The sequence below is a fragment of the Scyliorhinus torazame genome, chromosome 7 (assembly GCF_047496885.1).
Source record: "Scyliorhinus torazame isolate Kashiwa2021f chromosome 7, sScyTor2.1, whole genome shotgun sequence".
Lineage (NCBI taxonomy): Eukaryota > Metazoa > Chordata > Chondrichthyes > Carcharhiniformes > Scyliorhinidae > Scyliorhinus > Scyliorhinus torazame.
In genome coordinates, this window is record NC_092713.1 from 18368 (window position 1) to 42211 (window position 23844).

The 23844-nt window shown below is 59.4% G+C and overlaps 1 protein-coding gene across 3 annotated transcripts in view; it reads left to right on the forward strand.

The window, feature by feature from the left end:
* Positions 1 to 288: 288 nt before the first annotated feature.
* LOC140426002 (noelin-3-like) overlaps positions 289 to 23844 on the forward strand; it is a 703970-nt gene continuing 680414 nt past the window's right edge. For 2 of the 3 annotated variants that reach the window (XM_072510269.1, XM_072510270.1), the window contains exon 1: positions 289 to 378. In XM_072510269.1, coding sequence (XP_072366370.1) covers positions 313 to 378 — 66 coding nt within the window. In that variant the 5' untranslated portion in view covers positions 289 to 312. The remainder of the gene's footprint in view (positions 379 to 23844) is intronic. The other variant, XM_072510271.1, reaches the window with a different exon arrangement.

The window sequence follows — 23844 nt, forward strand, 5'->3', positions numbered from 1 at the left end:
AGTGAGAGGTGAGTGGGGGGATGAGGGGGTGGAGTGAGGGGTGAGTGGGGGGTTGAGTGGGGGAGAGGGGGAGAGTGGGGAGGGAGTGGGAGGGAGTGGGGAGGAGGGAGGGTGAGAGGGGTGAGGGGAGGGGAGTGAGGGGGAGGAGTGGAGTGAGGGGGGGAGAGAGGGGGGGGGGGAGAGGGGGGGGGAGATGGGGGGGGGAGAGAGAGGGGGAGAGAGTGAGCGAGTGAGGGAGGTCAGTCCTGCCCCCTCCCCCTGCCCATGGTGAGCAGAGAGGCGGGTGTCCGGAGCTGCTGAGCGGAGCTGAGGATGTGGCTGTTGTCTGTGTGCGGGGCTGCGGAGCTGCTGATGCTGCTGAGGGTGGCTGGCTCCGGGGTAAGTGGCTGCGCTGTCAATAGTCCAGTGTCTGAGTGAGAGAAAGCTGTGTGTGTGTCTGTGTGTCTCTCTCTCTGTGTCTATGTGTGTGTCTGTCTGTATCTGTATGTGTGTGTGTGTGTTTCTCTCTGTCACTGTCACTGTGTGTGTGTGTCTGTCTGTCTCTGTCACTGACTGTGTGTCTGTGTGAGTGTCTGTGTGTGTGTGTGTCTCTGTCAGTGTCTGTCTGTCTGTGTCTGTCTCTGTCTGTGTGTGTGTCTGTCTCTGTCTGTGTATGTGTGTGTGTGTCTGTGTGTGTTTCTGTCTGTGTATGTGTGTGTGTGTGTGTGTGTGTGTCTGTGTGTGTGTGTCTCTGTCTGTGTGTCTGTGTGTGTGTCTGTGTGTCTTCCTGTGTGTGTGTCTCTCTATCTGTGTCTGTCTCTCTCTGTCTTTGTGTCTGCTTGTGTGTGTCTGTCTCTCTGTCTGTGTGTGTCTGTCTGTGTCGGTGTGTGTGTCTGTGTGTGTTTGTGTCTCTCTCTCCCTCTGTGTGTGTGTCTCTGTCTCTATCTGTGTGTGTGTCTGTCTCTGTCTGTGTGAGTGTGTGTGTCTGTGTGTGTTTGTGTCTCTCTCTCCCTCTGTGTGTGTGTGTCTCTGTCTCTATCTGTGTGTGTCTGTCTCTGTCTGTGTGAGTGTGTGTGTCTGTGTGTGTTTGTGTCTCTCTCTCCCTCTGTGTGTGAGTGTCTGTGTCTCTGTTTGTGTGTGTCTGTGTGAGTGTGTGTGTGTCTGTCTCTCTCTGTCTGTGTGTGTCTCTCTGTGTCTGTGAGCGTGTCTCTGTCTGTGTGTGTGTGTGTGCCTCTCTCTCTCTCTGCCTGTGTGTGTCTCTCTCTGCCTGTGTGTGAGCGTGTCTCTGTCTGTGTGTGTGTGTGTCTCTCTGTCTGTGTGTGTGTCTCTCTCTGTCTGTCTGTGAGCGTGTCTCTGTCTGTGTGTGTGTGTGTGTGTCTCTCTCTCTCTCTGTCTGTGTGTGTCTCTGTCTGTGTGTGAGCGTGTCTCTGTCTGTGTGTGTCTGTCTCTCTCTGTCTGTGTGTGTGTCTCTCTGTGTCTGTGAGCGTGTCTCTGTCTGTGTGTGTGTGTGTGTCTCTGTGATTTTATTTCACCGTCATTTCCTTCCCTCTCCATGTTGACCATTCCAGTTTGATCGGAAGCACAGACTCCGATAAATTGCTTATCGATGGGCTGTGATTGGAATAATCCTTATAATGTAGCTCAGAGAAAGTGTCCGTGCTTTGCGACCTGCATTTGTCAGTGTGGAGCTGCCCGAGATATTTGCATTTCAATAAAACGCACAAAGGTCAGGGTAAGCAGCAGGAGAATGAGCAGAGTTGAGATGTGGCTGGGGTCAGTGTCCTGGACATTGAAACCTGGCTGATGTTCAGCGCGACCCTGCGCACTGGGGTCTCCTCACACCCCCCACTCAGTTTGGGAACAGCTGCTTTCAGTCCCATCTTTTATTTCAATCTCACAAACACAACTATTTTCTTCGAGAAACGGCTTTAAAAAGGAGAAGGTATTTTGTCTTCAAATGTTCATCCCGTTTGAGACGCCCAGTTCCTGGGAATCGAACCTTCATTTCCCACTTCAGTCAGTCACTGAGGTGGAGTCTGACTCCATTGGTCAGGCTGCTGCCCCATTGATTTGTTAAACAGCAACAACTTGCATTTATTTAGTGCCTCCATGATGCCCCAAAGTCTTCCACAGACAAATATAATGTCAAGGCAAAGAGGATATTGGGATACGAGGGTAACCTTAAAGGAGCAGCGAGATTTTCAGAGGGAATTTCAGGACGTTTCAGGAAGTTTACAGACTGGGCCCACATGGTGCAGCCGCTCATGTCGGCTGACCCGGGAATCAGGAAACGCGATTGGGCGGAGAGTCGGTTCAAACGCCAAAATCAGAGCCGGCACCGGTTTCACGCCAAATCACAATTCTCCGTCACCTCGACAGCGGCGTTAATGTGTTCCCAAACGCACGTACAGTAAATACCGTTTTCATATCATTAGCGGGCACGACCGTATTCTCCAGGACCAAAGCGATTCTCCGCCTCCAGCGGTGTGTGTGGGGGGGGGGGGGGTTCCTGACGGCGAGGTCCACTTGTGTTTTAAAAATTGGGATGCAGGCGCCATGGCTGCTGAAGGCAAGGGAGGGGGTAGGTCACCGAGAGGAGTGACTGCGGGCTACCGGGCTGGACACTGGCCGGGCTACCGGGCTGGACACTGGCCGGGCTGGACACTGGCCGGGCTGGACACTGGCCGGGCTGGACACTGGCCGGGCTGGACACTGGCCGGGCTGCCGGGCTGGACACTGGCCGGGCTGGACACTGGCCGGGCTGGACACTGGCCGGGCTGCCGGGCTGGACACTGGTCGGGCTGGACACTGGCCGGGCTGCCGGGCTGGACACTGGCCGGGCTGGACACTGGCCGGGCTGCCGGGCTGGACACTGGCCGGGCTGGACACTGGCCGGGCTGGACACTGGCCGGGCTACCGGGCTGGACACTGGCCGGGCTGGACACTGGCCGGGCTGGACACTGGCCGGGCTGCCGGGCTGGACACTGGCCGGGCTGCCGGGCTGGACACTGGCCGGGCTGGACACTGGCCGGGCTGCCGGGCTGGACACTGGCCGGGCTGGACACTGGCCGGGCTGCCGGGCTGGACACTGGCCGGGCTGCCGGGCTGGACACTGGCCGGGCTGCCGGGCTGGACACTGGCCGGGCTGGACACTGGCCGGGCTGCCGGGCTGGACACTGGCCGGGCTGCCGGGCTGGACACTGGCCGGGCTGGACACTGGCCGGGCTGCTGGGCTGGACACTGGCCGGGCTGGACACTGGCCGGGCTGGACACTGGCCGGGCTGGACACTGGCCGGGCTGCCGGGCTGGACACTGGCCGGGCTGCCGGGCTGGACACTGGCCGGGCTGGACACTGGCCGGGCTGGACACTGGCCGGGCTACCTGGCTGGACACTGGCCGGGCTGGACACTGGCCGGGCTGCCGGGCTGGACACTGGCCGGGCTGGACACTGGCCGGGCTGCCGGGCTGGACACTGGCCGGACTGTCGGGCTGGACACTGGTCGGACTGTCGGGCTGGACACTGGCCGGGCTGCCGGGCTGGACACTGGCCGGGCTGGACACTGGCCGTGCTGCCGGGCTGGACACTGGCCGGGCTGCCGGGCTGGACACTGGCCGGGCTGGACACTGGCCGGGCTGGACACTGGCCGGGCTGTCGGGCTGGACACTGGCCGGGCTGGACACTGGCCAGGCTGCCGGGCTGGACACTGGCCGGACTGTCGGGCTGGACACTGGCCGTGCTGCCGGGCTGGACACTGGCCGGGCTGGACACTGGCCGGGCTGGACACTGGCCGGGCTGTCGGGCTGGACACTGGCCGGGCTGGCTGGGATGGGGGTGCCCTACCCGGGCTGGGGGGGTGGGTGACCAGGGGACAGCCTGTGGGGCCGGGGTGATCCCCCACAGGACTCGGGCAGTGTCCAGGCACAAACACCTGTTACCGCGGCCTGCAAGGCGGCCATCTTGCTGACCACCCGCCTTGGCCTGGGTTCTGCACACTGGCACCAGCCGTATGGGTGCCCCCATCCCCACACCCCAGCCCCCACTCTCACACCTCACCATTCCTTCACACCACCCTCCGTCATAACACTTCCCCCCCCCCCCCCCCAAACCAGCCACCAGCCACTGGCGGGTCATCACACGGCCCACCCAAGGGAAGAATCCACAGTAGCACCTATAGGGGGCGCCAGATGGGGACGCGGAGCAAACCTGTTGTACCATCAATTCACTGCAAGACGATGAGAACGAGTGAACAGAGGCTTTATTAACCGAGAACGTGCCTGCCTGTGAGTTCAGTAACAATGCATGCCACCGACAGGTGGCCAGGTCTATATACAGCCCCCCCAGGGGGGGGGGAGGGGGGGGCGGAGCCCACCGGGCCTCCTGTACAATACATGGTGGTAGATCGTATTACCATTTCCTGGCCATAGGCCACAGTACTAAACAGACAGTTTATACTATGGTAAATACATTCACCACATTCACCCCCTGTTAAAAAATGAAGTCCGGCGGGGATGAAGTGGGGTCATCATATTTTCAGATTGTTCGTTTGGACCTCCTCAGCTCTGGCGGTGCGGCGGGTACGGGCGTTGTAGTTGTTGACTCCGAGAGCGTGTTGTCTGGAGCTTCAGTCCGGCGTGTCGGCGACGGTTGAGGGGACGGGGTAGACAGGAGGGTGGTGGACGGCGGCAGTGTAGGCGCGGGACAGTACAGGAGCCCCAGGTGGGCACAAGGAGCGCGGGGGGTGGTGGTAGGCTGTGGGGGAGGGAGCGCGTTGGCCGGGGAACCAGCGGGCGCTAGGTCCCGTAGGGTGACCGTATCTTGCCGTCTGCCTTGGTGCCGATGTAGGTGTATCGGGGGTTGGCGTGGAGCAGCTGGACCCTCTCGATCAGGGGGTCGGTCTTATGGCTCCTCGCGTGCTTCCGGAGAAGGACAGGTCCCGGAGTTGTCAGCCAGGATGGAAGCGAGACCCCGGAGATGGACTTCCTCGGGAAGACAAACAAACGGTTGCGAGGGGTCTCATTCATGGCTGTGCAGAGGAGCGATCTAATGGAGTGGAGGGGGTCGGGGAGGACGTCCTGCCAGCGGGGGATTGGGAGACTTCTAGACCTATGGGCCAGAAGGACGGCCTTCCCGAGCCGGGTACAGGGTCACCCGCATCTCCCCCACCGCGTCCAGGAGGGCCTCCAGCTCGGCATCCGTGACTCTGGGAAGCGCTCCCCTCACTGCCACCTTGTTGTCTGGGATGGTGTGTGTGGGGAGTGTGAGAGGGTGGGAATCGGGAACTCGCTGTCTGAGAGGGTGGGAATGGGGAACTCGCTGTCTGGGAGGGTGGTGGGAAACGGGAACTCGCTGTCTGAGAGGGTGGTGGGAATCGGGAACTCGCTGTCTGAGAGGGTGGTGGGAATCGGGAACTCGCTGTCTGAGAGGGTGGGAATCGGGAACTCGCTGTCTGAGAGGGTGGGAATCGGGAACTCGGTATCTGAGAGGGTGGAAATCGGGAACTGCTGTCTGAGAGGGTGGGAATCGGGAACTCGCTGTCTGAGAGGGTGGGAATCGGGAACTCGCTGTCTGAGAGGGTGGGAATAAGCAACTCGCTGACTGAGAGAGTGGGAATCGGGAACTCGCTGTCTGAGAGAGTGGGATTCGGGAACTCGCTGACTGAGAGAGTGGGAATCGGGAACTCGCTGTCTGAGAGGGTGGGAATCAGCAATTCGCTGACTGAGAGAGTGGGAATCGGGAACTAGCTGTCTGAGAGGGTGGGAATCAGCAACTCGCTGACTGAGAGAGTGGGAATCGGGAACTCGCTGTCTGAGAGGGTGGGAATCGGGAACTCGGTGTCTGAGAAGGGAGTCGGAATTGGGAACTTGCTGTCTGAGAGGGTGGGAATGGGGAACTTGCTGTGTGAGAGGGTGGGAATCGGGAACTCGCTGTCTGAGAGGGTGGGAATCAGGAGCTCGCTGTCTGAGACGGTGGTGGGAATCGGGAACTCGCTGTCTGAGAGGCTGGGAATCGGGAACTCGCTGTCTGAGAGGGTGGGATTCGGGAACTCGCTGACTGAGAGAGTGGGAATCAGGAACTCGCTGTCTGAGAGGGTGGGGATCAGCAACTCGCTGACTGAGAGAGTGGGAATCGGGAACTCGCTGTCTGAGAGGGTGGGAATCGGGAACTCGTATTCTGAGAGGGGGGTGGGAATCGGGAACTCGCTGTCTGAGAGGCTGGGAATCGGGAACTCGCTGTCTGAGAGGCTGGGAATCGGGAACTCGCTGTCTGAGACGGTGGGAATCAGGAACTCGCTGTCTGAGAGGGTGGGAATCAGGAACTCGCTGTCTGACAGGGTGGTGGGAATCGGGAACTCACTGTCTGAGAGGGTGGGAATCGGGAACCCGCTGTCTGAGAGGGTGGGAATCGGGAACTCGCTGTCTGAGAGGGTGGGAATCGGGAACTCGCTGTCTGAGAGGGTGGGAATCAGCAACTCGCTGACTGAGAGAGTGGGAATCGGGAACTCGCTGTCTGAGAGAGTGGGATTCGGGAACTCGCTGACTGAGAGAGTGGGAATCGGGAACTCGCTGTCTGAGAGGGTGGGAATCAGCAACTCGCTGACTGAGAGAGTGGGAATCGGGAACTCGCTGTCTGAAAGGGTGGGAATCGGGAACTCGGTGTCTGAGAAGGGGGTCGGAATTGGGAACTTGCTGTCTGAGAGGGTGGGAATGGGGAACTCGCTGTCTGAGAGGGTGGGAATCGGGAACTCGCTGTCTGAGAGGCTGGGAATCGGGAACTCGCTGTCTGAGACGGTGGGAATCAGGAACTCGCTGTCTGAGAGGGTGGGAATCAGGAACTCGCTGTCTGACAGGGTGGTGGGAATCGGAAACTCACTGTCTGAGAGGGTGGGAATCGGGAACCCGCTGTCTGAGAGGGTGGGAATCGGGAACTCGCTGTCTGAGAGGGTGGGAATCGGGAACTCGCTGTCTGAGAGGGTGGGAATCAGCAACTCGCTGACTGAGAGAGTGGGAATCGGGAACTCGCTGTCTGAGAGAGTGGGATTCGGGAACTCGCTGACTGAGAGAGTGGGAATCGGGAACTCGCTGTCTGAGAGGGTGGGAATCAGCAACTCGCTGACTGAGAGAGTGGGAATCGGGAACTCGCTGTCTGAGAGGGTGGGAATCAGCAACTCGCTGACTGAGAGAGTGGGAATCGGGAACTCGCTGTCTGAGAGGGTGGGAATCGGGAACTCGGTGTCTGAGAAGGGGGTCGGAATTGGGAACTTGCTGTCTGAGAGGGTGGGAATGGGGAACTTGCTGTGTGAGAGGGTGGGAATCGGGAACTCGCTGTCTGAGAGGGTGGGAATCAGGAACTCGCTGTCTGAGAGGGTGGGAATCGGGAACTCGCTGTCTGACAGGGTGGTGGGAATCGGGAACTCACTGTCTGAGAGGGTGGGAATCGGGAACCCGCTGTCTGAGAGGGTGGGAATCGGGAACTCGCTGTCTGAGAGGGTGGGAATCGGGAACTCGCTGTCTGAGACGGTGGGAATCGGGAACTCGCTGTTTGAGAGGGTGGGAATCGGGAACTCGCTGCCTGACAGGGTGGTGGGAATCGGGAACTCGCTGTCTGAGAGGGTGGGAATCGGGAACTCGCTGTCTGAGAGGATGGTGGGAATCGGGAACTCGCTGTCTGAGAGGGTGGGAATCGGGAACTCGCTGTCTGAGAGGGTGGGAATCGGTAACTCGCTGTCTGAGAGGGTGGGAATCGGTAACTCGCTGCCTGAGAGGGTGGGAATCGGGAACGCGCTGTCTGAGAGGGTGGGAATGGGGAACTCGCTGTGTGAGAGGGTGGGAATCGGAAACTCGCTGTCTGAGAGGGTGGGAATCGGAAACTCGCTGTCTGAGACGGTGGTGGGAATCGGGAACTCGCTGTCTGAGAGGCTGGGAATCTGGAACTCGCTGTCTGAGAGGGTGGGAATCGGGAACTCGCTGTCTGAGACGGTGGTGGGAATCGGGAAATCGCTGTCTGAGAGGGGGGGAATCGGGAGCTCACTGTCTGAGAGGGGATTGGGAATCGGGAACTCGCTGTCAGAGAGGGTGGTGGGAATCGGGAACTCGCTGTCTGAGAGGGTGGGAATCAGGAACTCGCTGTCTGAGAGGGTGGGAATCGGGAACTCGCAGTCTGAGAGGGTGGGGATCGGGAACTCGCTGTCTGAGAGGGTGGTGGGAATCGGGAACTCGCTGTCTGAGAGGGTGGGAATCGGGAACTCGCTGTCTGAGAGGGTGGGAATCGGGAACCCGCTGTCTGAGAGGGTGGGAATCGGGAACTCGCTGTCTGAGAGGGTGGTGGGAATCGGGAACTCGCTGTCTGAGAGGGAGTTGGGAATCGGGAACTCGCTGTCTGAGAGGATGGGAATCGGGAACTCGCTGTCTGAGAGGGTGGGAATCGGGAACTCGGTGTCTGAGAGGGTGGTGGGAATCGTGAACTCGCTGTCTGAGAGGGTGGTGGGAATCGGGAACTCGCTGTTTGAGAGGGTGGGAATCGGGAACTCGCTGTCTGAGAGGGTGGTGGGAATCGCGAACTCGCTGTCTGAGAGGGTGGGAATCGGGAACTCGCTGTCTGAGAGGGTGGGAAACGGGAACTCGCTGACTGAGAGGGTGGGAATCGGGAACTCGCTGTCTGAGAGGATGGGAATCGGGAACTCGCTGTCTGAGAGGGTGGGAATCGGGAACTCGCTGTCTGAGAGGGTGGTGGGAATCGGGAACTCGCTGTCTGAGAGGGTGGGAATCGGGAACTCGCTGTCTGAGAGGATGGTGGGAATCGGGAACTCACTGTCTGAGAGGGTGGGAATCGGGAACTCGCTGTCTGAGAGGGTGGGAATCGGGAACTCGCTGTCTGAGAGGGTGGGAATCGGAAACTCGCTGTCTGAGAGGGTGGGAATCGGAAACTCGCTGTCTGAGACGGTGGTGGGAATCGGGAACTCGCTGTCTGAGAGGCTGGGAATCTGGAACTCGCTGTCTGAGAGGGTGGGAATCGGGAACTCGCTGTCTGAGACGGTGGTGGGAATCGGGAACTCGCTGTCTGAGAGGGGGGGAATCGGGAGCTCACTGTCTGAGAGGGGGTTGGGAATCGGGAACTCGCTGTCAGAGAGGGTGGTGGGAATCGGGAACTCGCTGTCTGAGAGGGTGGGAATCGGGAACTCGCTGTCTGAGACGGTGGGAATCGGGAACTCGCTGTTTGAGAGGGTGGGAATCGGGAACTCGCTGCCTGACAGGGTGGTGGGAATCGGGAACTCGCTGTCTGAGAGGGTGGGAATCGGGAACTCGCTGTCTGAGAGGATGGTGGGAATCGGGAACTCGCTGTCTGAGAGGGTGGGAATCGGGAACTCGCTGTCTGAGAGGGTGGGAATCGGTAACTCGCTGTCTGAGAGGGTGGGAATCGGTAACTCGCTGCCTGAGAGGGTGGGAATCGGGAACGCGCTGTCTGAGAGGGTGGGAATGGGGAACTCGCTGTGTGAGAGGGTGGGAATCGGAAACTCGCTGTCTGAGAGGGTGGGAATCGGAAACTCGCTGTCTGAGACGGTGGTGGGAATCGGGAACTCGCTGTCTGAGAGGCTGGGAATCTGGAACTCGCTGTCTGAGAGGGTGGGAATCGGGAACTCGCTGTCTGAGACGGTGGTGGGAATCGGGAAATCGCTGTCTGAGAGGGGGGGAATCGGGAGCTCACTGTCTGAGAGGGGATTGGGAATCGGGAACTCGCTGTCAGAGAGGGTGGTGGGAATCGGGAACTCGCTGTCTGAGAGGGTGGGAATCAGGAACTCGCTGTCTGAGAGGGTGGGAATCGGGAACTCGCAGTCTGAGAGGGTGGGGATCGGGAACTCGCTGTCTGAGAGGGTGGTGGGAATCGGGAACTCGCTGTCTGAGAGGGTGGGAATCGGGAACTCGCTGTCTGAGAGGGTGGGAATCGGGAACCCGCTGTCTGAGAGGGTGGGAATCGGGAACTCGCTGTCTGAGAGGGTGGTGGGAATCGGGAACTCGCTGTCTGAGAGGGAGTTGGGAATCGGGAACTCGCTGTCTGAGAGGATGGGAATCGGGAACTCGCTGTCTGAGAGGGTGGGAATCGGGAACTCGGTGTCTGAGAGGGTGGTGGGAATCGTGAACTCGCTGTCTGAGAGGGTGGTGGGAATCGGGAACTCGCTGTTTGAGAGGGTGGGAATCGGGAACTCGCTGTCTGAGAGGGTGGTGGGAATCGCGAACTCGCTGTCTGAGAGGGTGGGAATCGGGAACTCGCTGTCTGAGAGGGTGGGAAACGGGAACTCGCTGACTGAGAGGGTGGGAATCGGGAACTCGCTGTCTGAGAGGATGGGAATCGGGAACTCGCTGTCTGAGAGGGTGGGAATCGGGAACTCGCTGTCTGAGAGGGTGGTGGGAATCGGGAACTCGCTGTCTGAGAGGGTGGGAATCGGGAACTCGCTGTCTGAGAGGATGGTGGGAATCGGGAACTCACTGTCTGAGAGGGTGGGAATCGGGAACTCGCTGTCTGAGAGGGTGGGAATCGGGAACTCGCTGTCTGAGAGGGTGGGAATCGGAAACTCGCTGTCTGAGAGGGTGGGAATCGGAAACTCGCTGTCTGAGACGGTGGTGGGAATCGGGAACTCGCTGTCTGAGAGGCTGGGAATCTGGAACTCGCTGTCTGAGAGGGTGGGAATCGGGAACTCGCTGTCTGAGACGGTGGTGGGAATCGGGAAATCGCTGTCTGAGAGGGGGGGAATCGGGAGCTCACTGTCTGAGAGGGGGTTGGGAATCGGGAACTCGCTGTCAGAGAGGGTGGTGGGAATCGGGAACTCGCTGTCTGAGAGGGTGGGAATCAGGAACTCGCTGTCTGAGAGGGTGGGAATCGGGAACTCGCAGTCTGAGAGGGTGGGGATCGGGAACTCGCTGTCTGAGAGGGTGGTGGGAATCGGGAACTCGCTGTCTGAGAGGGTGGGAATCGGGAACTCGCTGTCTGAGAGGGTGGGAATCGGGAACTCGCTGTCTGAGAGGGTGGGAATCGGGAACTCGCTGTCTGAGAGGGTGGGAATCGGGAACTCGCTGTCTGAGAGGGTGGGAATCGGGAACTCGCTGTCTGAGAGGGTGGTGGGAATCGGGAACTCGCTGTCGGAGAGGGAGTTGGGAATCGGGAACTCGCTGTCTGAGAGGATGGGAATCGGGAACTCGCTGTCTGAGAGGGTGGGAATCGGGAACTCGGTGTCTGAGAGGGTGGTGGGAATCGTGAACTCGCTGTCTGAGAGGGTGGTGGGAATCGGGAACTCGCTGTCTGAGAGGGTGGGAATCGGGAACTCGCTGTCTGAGAGGGTGGTGGGAATCGGGAACTCGCTGTCTGAGAGGGTGGGAATCGGGAACTCGCTGTCTGAGAGGGTGGGAAACGGGGACTCGCTGACTGAGAGGGTGGGAATCGGGAACTCGCTGTCTGAGAGGGTGGGAATCGGGAACTCGCTGTCTGAGAGGGTGGGAATCGGGAACTCGCTGTCTGAGAGGGTGGTGGGAATCGGGAACTCGCTGTCTGAGAGGGTGGTAATCGGGAACTCGCTGTCTGAGAGGGTGGGAATCGGGAACTCGCTATCTGAGAGGGTGGGAATCGGGAACTCGCTGTCTGAGAGGGGTGTGGGAATCGGGAACTAGCTGTCAGAGAGGGTGGTGGGAATCGGGAACTCGCTGTCTGAGAGGGTGGGAATCAGGAGCTCGCTGTCTGAGAGGGTGGTTGGAATCGGGAACTCGCTGTCTGAGAGGGTGGGAATCAGGAGCTCGCTGTCTGAGAAGGTGGGAATCGGGAACTCGCTGTCTGAGAGGGTGGGAATCAGGAGCTCGCTGTCTGAGAAGGTGGGAATCGGGAACTCGCTGTCTGAGAGGGTGGTTGGAATCGGGAACTCGCTGTCTGAGAGGGTGGGAATCGGGAACTCGCTGTCTGAGAGGGTGGGAATCGGGAACTCGCTGTCTGAGAGGGTGGGAATCGGGAACTCGCTGTCTGAGAGGGTGGGAATCAGGAACTCGCTGTCTGAGAGGGTGGTGGGAATGGGGAACTCGCTGTCTGAGAGGGTTGGAATCGGGAACTCGCTGTCTGAGAGGGGGGTGGAATGGGGAACTCGCTGTCTGAGAGGGTGGTGGGAATCGGGAACTCGCTGTCTGAGAGGGTGGTGGGAATCGGGAACTCGCTGTCTGAGAGGGTGGGAATCGGGAACTCGCTGTCTGAGAGGGTGGGAATCGGGAACTCGCTGTCTGAGAGGGTGGGAATTGGGAACTCGCTGTCTGAGAGGGTGGGAATCAAGAACTCGCTGTCTGAGAAGTTGGGAATCGGGAACTCGCTGTCTGAGAGGGTGGGAATCGGGAACTCGCTGTCTAAGAGGGTGGGAATCGGGAACTCGCTGTCTGAGAGGGTGGGAATCGGGAACTCGCTGTCTGAGAGGGTGGGAATCGGGAACTCGCTGTCTAAGAGGGTGGGAATCGGGAACTCGCTGTCTGAGAGGGTGGGAATCGGGAACTCACTGTCTGAGAGGGTGGGAATGGGGAACTTGCTGTGTGAGAGGGTGGGAATCGGGAACTCGCTGTCTGAGAGGGTGGGAATCGGGAACTCGCTGTCTGAGACGGTGGTGGGAATCGGGAACTCGCTGTCTGAGAGGGTGGGAATTGGGAACTCGCTGTCTGAGGGGTGGGAATCGGGAACTCGCTGTCTGAGAGGGTGGGAATTGGGAACTCGCTGTCTGAGAGGGTGGGAATCGGGAACTCGCTGTCTGAGAGGGTGGGAATCAAGAACTCGCTGTCTGAGAAGTTGGGAATCGGGAACTCGCTGTCTGAGACGGTGGGAATCGGGAACTCGCTGTCTGAGAGGGTGGGAATCGGGAACTCGCTGTCTAAGAGGGTGGGAATCGGGAACTCGCTGTCTGAGAGGGTGGGAATCGGGAACGCGCTGTCTGAGAGGGTGGGAATCGGGAACTCGCTGTCTGAGAGGGTGGGAATCGGGAACTCGCTGTCTAAGAGGGTGGGAATCGGGAACTCGCTGTCTGAGAGGGTGGGAATCGGGAACGCGCTGTCTGAGAGGGTGGGAATCGGGAACTCGCTGTCTGAGAGGGTGGGAAGCGGGAACTCGCTGTCCGAGAGGCTGGGAATCGGGAACTCGCTGTCTGAGACGGTGGTGGGAATCGGGAACTCGCTGTCTAAGAGGGGGGGAATCGGGAACTCGTTGTCTGAGAGGGTGGGAATCGGGAACTCGCTGTCTGAGAGGGTGGGAATCGGGAACTCGCTGTCTGAGAGGGTGCGAATTGGGAACTCGCTGTCTGAGAGGGTGGGAATCAAGAACTCGCTGTCTGAGAAGTTGGGAATCGGGAACTCGCTGTCTGAGACGGTGGAAATCGGGAACTCGCTGTCTGAGAGGGTGGGAATCGGGAACTCGCTGTCTAAGAGGGAGGGAATCGGGAACTCGCTGTCTGAGAGGGTGGGAATCGGGAACTCGCTGTCTGAGAGGGTGGGAAGCGGGAACTCGCTGTCTGAGAGGCTGGGAATCGGGAACTCGCTGTCTGAGAGGGTGGTGGGAATCGGGAACTCGCTGTCTATGAGGGGGGGAATCGGGAACTCGTTGTCTGAGAGGGTGGGAATCGGGAACTCGCTGTCTGAGAGGGTGGGAAGCGGGAACTCGCTGTCTGAGAGGCTGGGAATCGGGAACTCGCTGTCTGAGAGGGTGGTGGGAATCGGGAACTCGCTGTCTAAGAGGGGGGGAATCGGGAACTCGTTGTCTGAGAAGGGGGTCGGAATTGGGAACTTGCTGTCTGAGAGGGTGGGAATGGGGAACTTGCTGTGTGAGAGGGTGGGAATCGGGAACTCGCTGTCTGAGAGGGTGGGAATCGGGAACTCGCTGTCTGAGACGGTGGTGGGAATCGGGAACTCGCTGTCTGAGAGGGTGGGAATTGGGAACTCGCTGTCTGAGGGGTGGGAATCGGGAACTCGCTGTCTGAGAGGGTGGGAATTGGGAACTCGCTGTCTGAGAGGGTGGGAATCGGGAACTCGCTGTCTGAGAGGGTGGGAATCAAGAACTCGCTGTCTGAGAAGTTGGGAATCGGGAACTCGCTGTCTGAGACGGTGGGAATCGGGAACTCGCTGTCTGAGAGGGTGGGAATCGGGAACTCGCTGTCTAAGAGGGTGGGAATCGGGAACTCGCTGTCTGAGAGGGTGGGAATCGGGAACGCGCTGTCTGAGAGGGTGGGAATCGGGAACTCGCTGTCTGAGAGGGTGGGAAGCGGGAACTCGCTGTCTGAGAGGCTGGGAATCGGGAACTCGCTGTCTGAGACGGTGGTGGGAATCGGGAACTCGCTGTCTAAGAGGGGGGAATCGGGAACTCGTTGTCTGAGAGGGTGGGAATCGGGAACTCGCTGTCTGAGAGGGTGGGAAGCGGGAACTCGCTGTCTGAGAGGCTGGGAATCGGGAACTCGCTGTCTGAGAGGGTGGTGGGAATCGGGAACTCGCTGTCTAAGAGGGGGGGAATCGGGAACTCGTTGTCTGAGAGGGTGGGAATCGGGAACTCGCTGTCTGAGAGGGTGGGAATCGGGAACTCGGTGTCTGAGAAGGGGGTCGGAATTGGGAACTTGCTGTCTGAGAGGGTGGGAATGGGGAACTTGCTGTGTGAGAGGGTGGGAATCGGGAACTCGCTGTCTGAGAGGGTGGGAATCGGGAACTCGCTGTCTGAGACGGTGGTGGGAATCGGGAACTCGCTGTCTGAGAGGGTGGGAATTGGGAACTCGCTGTCTGAGAGGGTGGGAATCGGGAACTCGCTGTCTGAGAGGGTGGGAATTGGGAACTCGCTGTCTGAGAGGGTGGGAATCGGGAACTCGCTGTCTGAGAGGGTGGGAATCAAGAACTCGCTGTCTGAGAAGTTGGGAATCGGGAACTCGCTGTCTGAGACGGTGGGAATCGGGAACTCGCTGTCTGAGAGGGTGGGAATCGGGAACTCGCTGTCTAAGAGGGTGGGAATCGGGAACTCGCTGTCTGAGAGGGTGGGAATCGGGAACGCGCTGTCTGAGAGGGTGGGAATCGGGAACTCGCTGTCTGAGAGGGTGGGAAGCGGGAACTCGCTGTCTGAGAGGCTGGGAATCGGGCACACGCTGTCTGAGACGGTGGTGGGAATCGGGAACTCGCTGTCTAAGAGGGGGGAATCGGGAACTCGTTGTCTGAGAGGGTGGGAAGCGGGAACTCGCTGTCTGAGAGGCTGGGAATCGGGAACTCGCTGTCTGAGAGGGTGGTGGGAATCGGGAACTCTCTGTCTAAGAGGGGGGGAATCGGGAACTCGTTGTCTGAGAGGGTGGGAATCGGGAACTCGCTGTCTGAGAGGGTGGGAAGCGGGAACTCGCTGTCTGAGAGGCTGGGAATCGGGAACTCGCTGTCTGAGAGGGTGGTGGGAATCGGGAACTCGCTGTCTAAGAGGGGGGGAATCGGGAACTCGCTGTCTGAGAGGGTGGGAATCGGGAACTCGGTGTCTGAGAAGGGGGTCGGAATTGGGAACTTGCTGTCTGAGAGGGTGGGAATGGGGAACTTGCTGTGTGAGAGGGTGGGAATCGGGAACTCGCTGTCTGAGAGGGTGGGAATCGGGAACTCGCTGTCTGAGACGGTGGTGGGAATCGGGAACTCGCTGTCTGAGAGGGTGGGAATTGGGAACTCGCTGTCTGAGAGGGTGGGAATCGGGAACTCGCTGTCTGAGAGGGTGGGAATTGGGAACTCGCTGTCTGAGAGGGTGGGAATCGGGAACTCGCTGTCTGAGAGGGTGGGAATCAAGAACTCGCTGTCTGAGAAGTTGGGAATCGGGAACTCGCTGTCTGAGACGGTGGGAATCGGGAACTCGCTGTCTGAGAGGGTGGGAATCGGGAACTCGCTGTCTAAGAGGGTGGGAATCGGGAACTCGCTGTCTGAGAGGGTGGGAATCGGGAACGCGCTGTCTGAGAGGGTGGGAATCGGGAACTCGCTGTCTGAGAGGGTGGTAAGCGGGAACTCGCTGTCTGAGAGGCTGGGAATCGGGAACTCGCTGTCTGAGACGGTGGTGGGAATCGGGAACTCGCTGTCTAAGAGGGGGGGAATCGGGAACTCGTTGTCTGAGAGGGTGGGAATCGGGAACTCGCTGTCTGAGAGGGTGGGAAGTGGGAACTCGCTGTCTGAGAGGCTGGGAATCGGGAACTCGCTGTCTGAGACGGTGGTGGGAATCGGGAACTCGCTGTCTAAGAGGGGGGGAATCGGGAACTCGTTGTCTGAGAGGGTGGGAATCGGGAACTCGCTGTCTGAGAGGGTGGGAATCGGGAACTCGCTGTCTGAGAGGGTGCGAATTGGGAACTCGCTGTCTGAGAGGGTGGGAATCAAGAACTCGCTGTCTGAGAAGTTGGGAATCGGGAACTCGCTGTCTGAGACGGTGGAAATCGGGAACTCGCTGTCTGAGAGGGTGGGAATCGGGAACTCGCTGTCTAAGAGGGAGGGAATCGGGAACTCGCTGTCTGAGAGGGTGGGAATCGGGAACTCGCTGTCTGAGAGGGTGGGAAGCGGGAACTCGCTGTCTGAGAGGCTGGGAATCGGGAACTCGCTGTCTGAGAGGGTGGTGGGAATCGGGAACTCGCTGTCTAAGAGGGGGGGAATCGGGAACTCGTTGTCTGAGAGGGTGGGAATCGGGAACTCGCTGTCTGAGAGGGTGGGAAGCGGGAACCCGCTGTCTGAGAGGCTGGGAATCGGGAACTCGCTGTCTGAGAGGGTGGTGGGAATCGGGAACTCGCTGTCTAAGAGGGGGGGAATCGGGAACTCGTTGTCTGAGAGGGTGGGAATCGGGAACTCGCTGTCTGAGAGGGTGGGAATCGGGAACTCGGTGTCTGAGACGGTGGTGGGAATCGGGAACTCGCTGTCTGAGAGGGTGGGAATTGGGAACTCGCTGTCTGAGAGGGTGGGAATCGGGAACTCGCTGTCTAAGAGGGTGGGAATTGGGAACTCGCTGTCTGAGAGGGTGGGAATCGGGAACTCGCTGTCTGAGAGGGTGGGAATCAAGAACTCGCTGTCTGAGAAGTTGGGAATCGGGAACTCGCTGTCTGAGACGGTGGGAATCGGGAACTCGCTGTCTGAGAGGGTGGGAATCGGGAACTCGCTGTCTAAGAGGGTGGGAATCGGGAACTCGCTGTCTGAGAGGGTGGGAATCGGGAACGCGCTGTCTGAGAGGGTGGGAATCGGGAACTCGCTGTCTGAGAGGGTGGGAAGCGGGAACTCGCTGTCTGAGAGGCTGGGAATCGGGAACTCGCTGTCTGAGACGGTGGTGGGAATCGGGAACTCGCTGTCTAAGAGGGGGGGAATCGGGAACTCGTTGTCTGAGAGGGTGGGAAGCGGGAACTCGCTGTCTGAGAGGCTGGGAATCGGGAACTCGCTGTCTGAGAGGGTGGTGGGAATCGGGAACTCGCTGTCTAAGAGGGGGGGAATCGGGAACTCGTTGTCTGAGAGGGTGGGAATCGGGAACTCGCTGTCTGAGAGGGTGGGAAGCGGGAACTCGCTGTCTGAGAGGCTGGGAATCGGGAACTCGCTGTCTGAGAGGGTGGTGGGAATCGGGAACTCGCTGTCTAAGAGGGGGGGAATCGGGAACTCGCTGTCTGAGAGGGTGGGAATCGGGAACTCGGTGTCTGAGAAGGGGGTCGGAATTGGGAACTTGCTGTCTGAGAGGGTGGGAATGGGGAACTTGCTGTGTGAGAGGGTGGGAATCGGGAACTCGCTGTCTGAGAGGGTGGGAATCGGGAACTCGCTGTCTGAGACGGTGGTGGGAATCGGGAACTCGCTGTCTGAGAGGGTGGGAATTGGGAACTCGCTGTCTGAGAGGGTGGGAATCGGGAACTCGCTGTCTGAGAGGGTGGGAATTGGGAACTCGCTGTCTGAGAGGGTGGGAATCGGGAACTCGCTGTCTGAGAGGGTGGGAATCAAGAACTCGCTGTCTGAGAAGTTGGGAATCGGGAACTCGCTGTCTGAGACGGTGGGAATCGGGAACTCGCTGTCTGAGAGGGTGGGAATCGGGAACTCGCTGTCTAAGAGGGTGGGAATCGGGAACTCGCTGTCTGAGAGGGTGGGATATCGGGAACGCGCTGTCTGAGAGGGTGGGAATCGGGAACTCGCTGTCTGAGAGGGTGGGAAGCGGGAACTCGCTGTCTGAGAGGCTGGGAATCGGGAACTCGCTGTCTGAGACGGTGGTGGGAATCGGGAACTCGCTGTCTAAGAGGGGGGGAATCGGGAACTCGTTGTCTGAGAGGGTGGGAATCGGGAACTCGCTGTCTGAGAGGGTGGGAATTGGGAACTCGCTGTCTGAGAGGGTGGGAATCAAGAACTCGCTGTCTGAGAAGTTGGGCATCGGGAACTCGCTGTCTGAGACGGTGGGAATCGGGAACTCGCTGTCTGAGAGGGTGGGAATCGGGAACTCGCTGTCTAAGAGGGTGGGAATCGGGAACTCGCTGTCTCAGAGGGTGGGAATCGGGAACTCGCTGTCTGAGACGGTGGTGGGAATCGGGAACTCGCTGTCTGAGAGGCTGGGAATCGGGAACTCGCTGTCTGAGAGGGTGGGATTCGGGAACTCGCTGACTGAGAGAGTGGGAATCGGGAACTCGCTGTCTGAGAGGGTGGGGATCAGCAACTCGCTGACTGAGAGAGTGGGAATCGGGAACTCGCTGTCTGAGAGGGTGGGAATCGGGAACTCGCTGTCTGAGAGGGTGGGAATCGGGAACACGTATTCTGAGAGGGGGGTGGGAATCGGGAACTCGCTGTCTGAGAGGGTGGGAATCGGGAACTCGCTGTCTGACAGGGTGGTGGGAATCGGGAACTCACTGTCTGAGAGGGTGGGAATCGGGAACCCGCTGTCTGAGAGGGTGGGAATCGGGAACTCGCTGTCTGAGAGGGTGGGAATCGGGAACTCGCTGTCTGAGACGGTGGGAATCGGGAACTCGCTGTTTGAGAGGGTGTGAATCGGGAACCCGCTGCCTGACAGGGTGGTGGGAATCGGGAACTCGCTGTCTGAGAGGGTGGGAATCGGGAACTCGCTGTCTGAGAGGATGGTGGGAATCGGGAACTCGCTGTCTGAGAGGGTGGGAATCGGGAACTCGCTGTCTGAGAGGGTGGGAATCGGTAACTCACTGTCTGAGAGGGTGGGAATCGGGAACTCGCTGCCTGAGAGGGTGGGAATCGGGAACGCGCTGTCTGAGAGGTTGGGAATGGGGAACTCGCTGTGTGAGAGGGTGGGAATCGGAAACTCGCTGTCTGAGAGGGTGGGAATCGGAAACTCGCTGTCTGAGACGGTGGTGGGAATCGGGAACTCGCTTTCTGAATGGCTGGGAATCTGGAACTCGCTGTCTGAGAGGGTGGGAATCGGGAACTCGCTGTCTGAGACGGTGCTGGGAATCGGGAAATCGCTGTCTGAGAGGGGGGGAATCGGGAGCTCACTGTCTGAGAGGGGGTTGGGAATCGGGAACTCGCTGTCAGAGAGGGTGGTGGGAATCGGGAACTCGCTGTCTGAGAGGGTGGGAATCAGGAACTCGCTGTCTGAGAGGGTGGGAATCGGGAACTCGCAGTCTGAGAGGGTGGGGATCGGGAACTCGCTGTCTGAGAGGGTGGTGGGAATCGGGAACTCGCTGTCTGAGAGGGTGGGAATCGGGAACTCGTTGTCTGAGAGGGTGGGAATCGGGAACTCGCTGTCTGAGAGGGTGGGAAGCGGGAACTCGCTGTCTGAGAGGCTGGGAATCGGGAACTCGCTGTCTGAGAGGGTGGTGGGAATCGGGAACTCGCTGTCTAAGAGGGGGGGAATCGGGAACTCGTTGTCTGAGAGGGTGGGAATCGGGAACTCGCTGTCTGAGAGGGTGGGAATCGGGAACTCGGTGTCTGAGAAGGGGGTCGGAATTGGGAACTTGCTGTCTGAGAGGGTGGGAATGGGGAACTTGCTGTGTGAGAGGGTGGGAATCGGGAACTCGCTGTCTGAGAGGGTGGGAATCGGGAACTCGCTGTCTGAGACGGTGGTGGGAATCGGGAACTCGCTGTCTGAGAGGGTGGGAATTGGGAACTCGCTGTCTGAGAGGGTGGGAATCGGGAACTCGCTGTCTGAGAGGGTGGGAATTGGGAACTCGCTGTCTGAGAGGGTGGGAATCGGGAACTCGCTGTCTGAGAGGGTGGGAATCAAGAACTCGCTGTCTGAGAAGTTGGGAATCGGGAACTCGCTGTCTGAGACGGTGGGAATCGGGAACTCGCTGTCTGAGAGGGTGGGAATCGGGAACTCGCTGTCTAAGAGGGTGGGAATCGGGAACTCGCTGTCTGAGAGGGTGGGAATCGGGAACGCGCTGTCTGAGAGGGTGGGAATCGGGAACTCGCTGTCTGAGAGGGTGGGAAGCGGGAACTCGCTGTCTGAGAGGCTGGGAATCGGGAACTCGCTGTCTGAGACGGTGGTGGGAATCGGGAACTCGCTGTCTAAGAGGGGGGGAATCGGGAACTCGTTGTCTGAGAGGGTGGGAATCGGGAACTCGCTGTCTGAGAGGGTGGGAATTGGGAACTCGCTGTCTGAGAGGGTGGGAATCAAGAACTCGCTGTCTGAGAAGTTGGGCATCGGGAACTCGCTGTCTGAGACGGTGGGAATCGGGAACTCGCTGTCTGAGAGGGTGGGAATCGGGAACTCGCTGTCTAAGAGGGTGGGAATCGGGAACTCGCTGTCTGAGAGGGTGGGAATCGGGAACGCGCTGTCTGAGAGGGTGGGAATCGGGAACTCGCTGTCTGAGAGGGTGGGAATCGGGAACTCGCTGTCTGAGAGGGTGGGAATCGGGAACTCGGTGTCTGAGAAGGGGGTCGGAATTGGGAACTTGCTGTCAGAGAGGGTGGGAATGGGGAACTTGCTGTGTGAGAGGGTGGGAATCGGGAACTCGCTGTCTCAGAGGGTGGGAATCGGGAACTCGCTGTCTGAGACGGTGGTGGGAATCGGGAACTCGCTGTCTGAGAGGCTGGGAATCGGGAACTCGCTGTCTGAGAGGGTGGGATTCGGGAACTCGCTGACTGAGAGAGTGGGAATCGGGAACTCGCTGTCTGAGAGGGTGGGAATCGGGAACTCGCTGACTGAGAGAGTGGGAATCGGGAACTCGCTGTCTGAGAGGGTGGGAATCGGGAACTCGCTGTCTGAGAGGGTGGGAATCGGGAACACGTATTCTGAGAGGGGGTGGGAATCGGGAACTCGCTGTCTGAGAGGGTGGGAATCGGGAACTCGCTGTCTGAGAGGCTGGGAATCGGGAACTCGCTGTCTGAGACGGTGGGAATCGGGAACTCGCTGTCTGAGAGGGTGGGAATCGGGAACTCGCTGTCTGAGAGGGTGGGAATCGGGAACTCGCTGTCTGACAGGGTGGTGGGAATCGGGAACTCACTGTCTGAGAGGGTGGGAATCGGGAACCCGCTGTCTGAGAGGGTGGGAATCGGGAACTCGCTGTCTGAGAGGGTGGGAATCGGGAACTCGCTGTCTGAGACGGTGGGAATCGGGAACTCGCTGTTTGAGAGGGTGTGAATCGGGAACCCGCTGCCTGACAGGGTGGTGGGAATCGGGAACTCGCTGTCTGAGAGGGTGGGAATCGGGAACTCGCTGTCTGAGAGGATGGTGGGAATCGGGAACTCGCTGTCTGAGAGGGTGGGAATCGGGAACTCGCTGTCTGAGAGGGTGGGAATCGGGAACACGTATTCTGAGAGGGGGGTGGGAATCGGGAACTCGCTGTCTGAGAGGGTGGGAATCGGGAACTCGCTGTCTGAGAGGCTGGGAATCGGGAACTCGCTGTCTGAGACGGTGGGAATCGGGAACTCGCTGTCTGAGAGGGTGGGAATCGGGAACTCGCTGTCTGAGAGGGTGGGAATCGGGAACTCGCTGTCTGACAGGGTGGTGGGAATCGGGAACTCACTGTCTGAGAGGGTGGGAATCGGGAACCCGCTGTCTGAGAGGGTGGGAATCGGGAACTCGCTGTCTGAGAGGGTGGGAATCGGGAACTCGCTGTCTGAGACGGTGGGAATCGGGAACTCGCTGTTTGAGAGGGTGTGAATCGGGAACCCGCTGCCTGACAGGGTGGTGGGAATCGGGAACTCGCTGTCTGAGAGGGTGGGAATCGGGAACTCGCTGTCTGAGAGGATGGTGGGAATCGGGAACTCGCTGTCTGAGAGGGTGGGAATCGGGAACTCGCTGTCTGAGAGGGTGGGAATCGGTAACTCACTGTCTGAGAGGGTGGGAATCGGGAACTCGCTGCCTGAGAGGGTGGGAATCGGGAACGCGCTGTCTGAGAGGTTAGGAATGGGGAACTCGCTGTGTGAGAGGGTGGGAATCGGAAACTCGCTGTCTGAGAGGGTGGGAATCGGAAACTCGCTGTCTGAGACGGTGGTGGGAATCGGGAACTCGCTGTCTGAAAGGCTGGGAATCTGGAACTCGCTGTCTGAGAGGGTGGGAATCGGGAACTCGCTGTCTGAGACGGTGCTGGGAATCGGGAAATCGCTGTCTGAGAGGGGGGGAATCGGGAGCTCACTGTCTGAGAGGGGGTTGGGAATCGGGAACTCGCTGTCAGAGAGGGTGGTGGGAATCGGGAACTCGCTGTCTGAGAGGGTGGGAATCAGGAACTCGCTGTCTGAGAGGGTGGGAATCGGGAACTCGCAGTCTGAGAGGGTGGGGATCGGGAACTCGCTGTCTGAGAGGGTGGTGGGAATCGGGAACTCGCTGTCTGAGAGGGTGGGAATCGGGAACTCGCTGTCTGAGAGGGTGGGAATCGGGAACTCGCTGTCTGAGAGGGTGGGATTCGGGAACTCGCTGACTGAGAGAGTGGGAATCGGGAACTCGCTGTCTGAGAGGGTGGGAATCGGGAACTCGCTGACTGAGAGAGTGGGAATCGGGAACTCGCTGTCTGAGAGGGTGGGAATCGGGAACTCGCTGTCTGAGAGGGTGGGAATCGGGAACACGTATTCTGAGATGGGGGTGGGAATCGGGAACTCGCTGTCTGAGAGGGTGGGAATCGGGAACTCGCTGTCTGAGAGGGTGGGAATCGGGAACTCGCTGTCTGAGAGGGTGGGAATCGGGAACTCGCTGTCTGAGACGGTGGGAATCGGGAACTCGCTGTTTGAGAGGGTGTGAATCGGGAACCCGCTGCCTGACAGGGTGGTGGGAATCGGGAACTCGCTGTCTGAGAGGGTGGGAATCGGGAACTCGCTGTCTGAGAGGATGGTGGGAATCGGGAACTCGCTGTCTGAGAGGGTGGGAATCGGGAACTCGCTGTCTGAGATGGTGGGAATCGGTAACTCACTGTCTGAGAGGGTGGGAATCGGGAACTCGCTGCCTGAGAGGGTGGGAATCGGGAACGCGCTGTCTGAGAGGTTGGGAATGGGGAACTCGCTGTGTGAGAGGGTGGGAATCGGAAACTCGCTGTCTGAGAGGGTGGGAATCGGAAACTCGCTGTCTGAGACGGTGGTGGGAATCGGGAACTCGCTGTCTGAAAGGCTGGGAATCTGGAACTCGCTGTCTGAGAGGGTGGGAATCGGGAACTCGCTGTCTGAGACGGTGCTGGGAATCGGGAAATCGCTGTCTGAGAGGGGGGGAATCGGGAGCTCACTGTCTGAGAGGGGGTTGGGAATCGGGAACTCGCTGTCAGAGAGGGTGGTGGGAATCGGGAACTCGCTGTCTGAGAGGGTGGGAATCAGGAACTCGCTGTCTGAGAGGGTGGGAATCGGGAACTCGCAGTCTGAGAGGGTGGGGATCGGGAACCCGCTGTCTGAGAGGGTGGTGGGAATCGGGAACTCGCTGTCTGAGAGGGTGGGAATCGGGAACTCGCTGTCTGAGAGGGTGGGAATCGGGAACTCGCT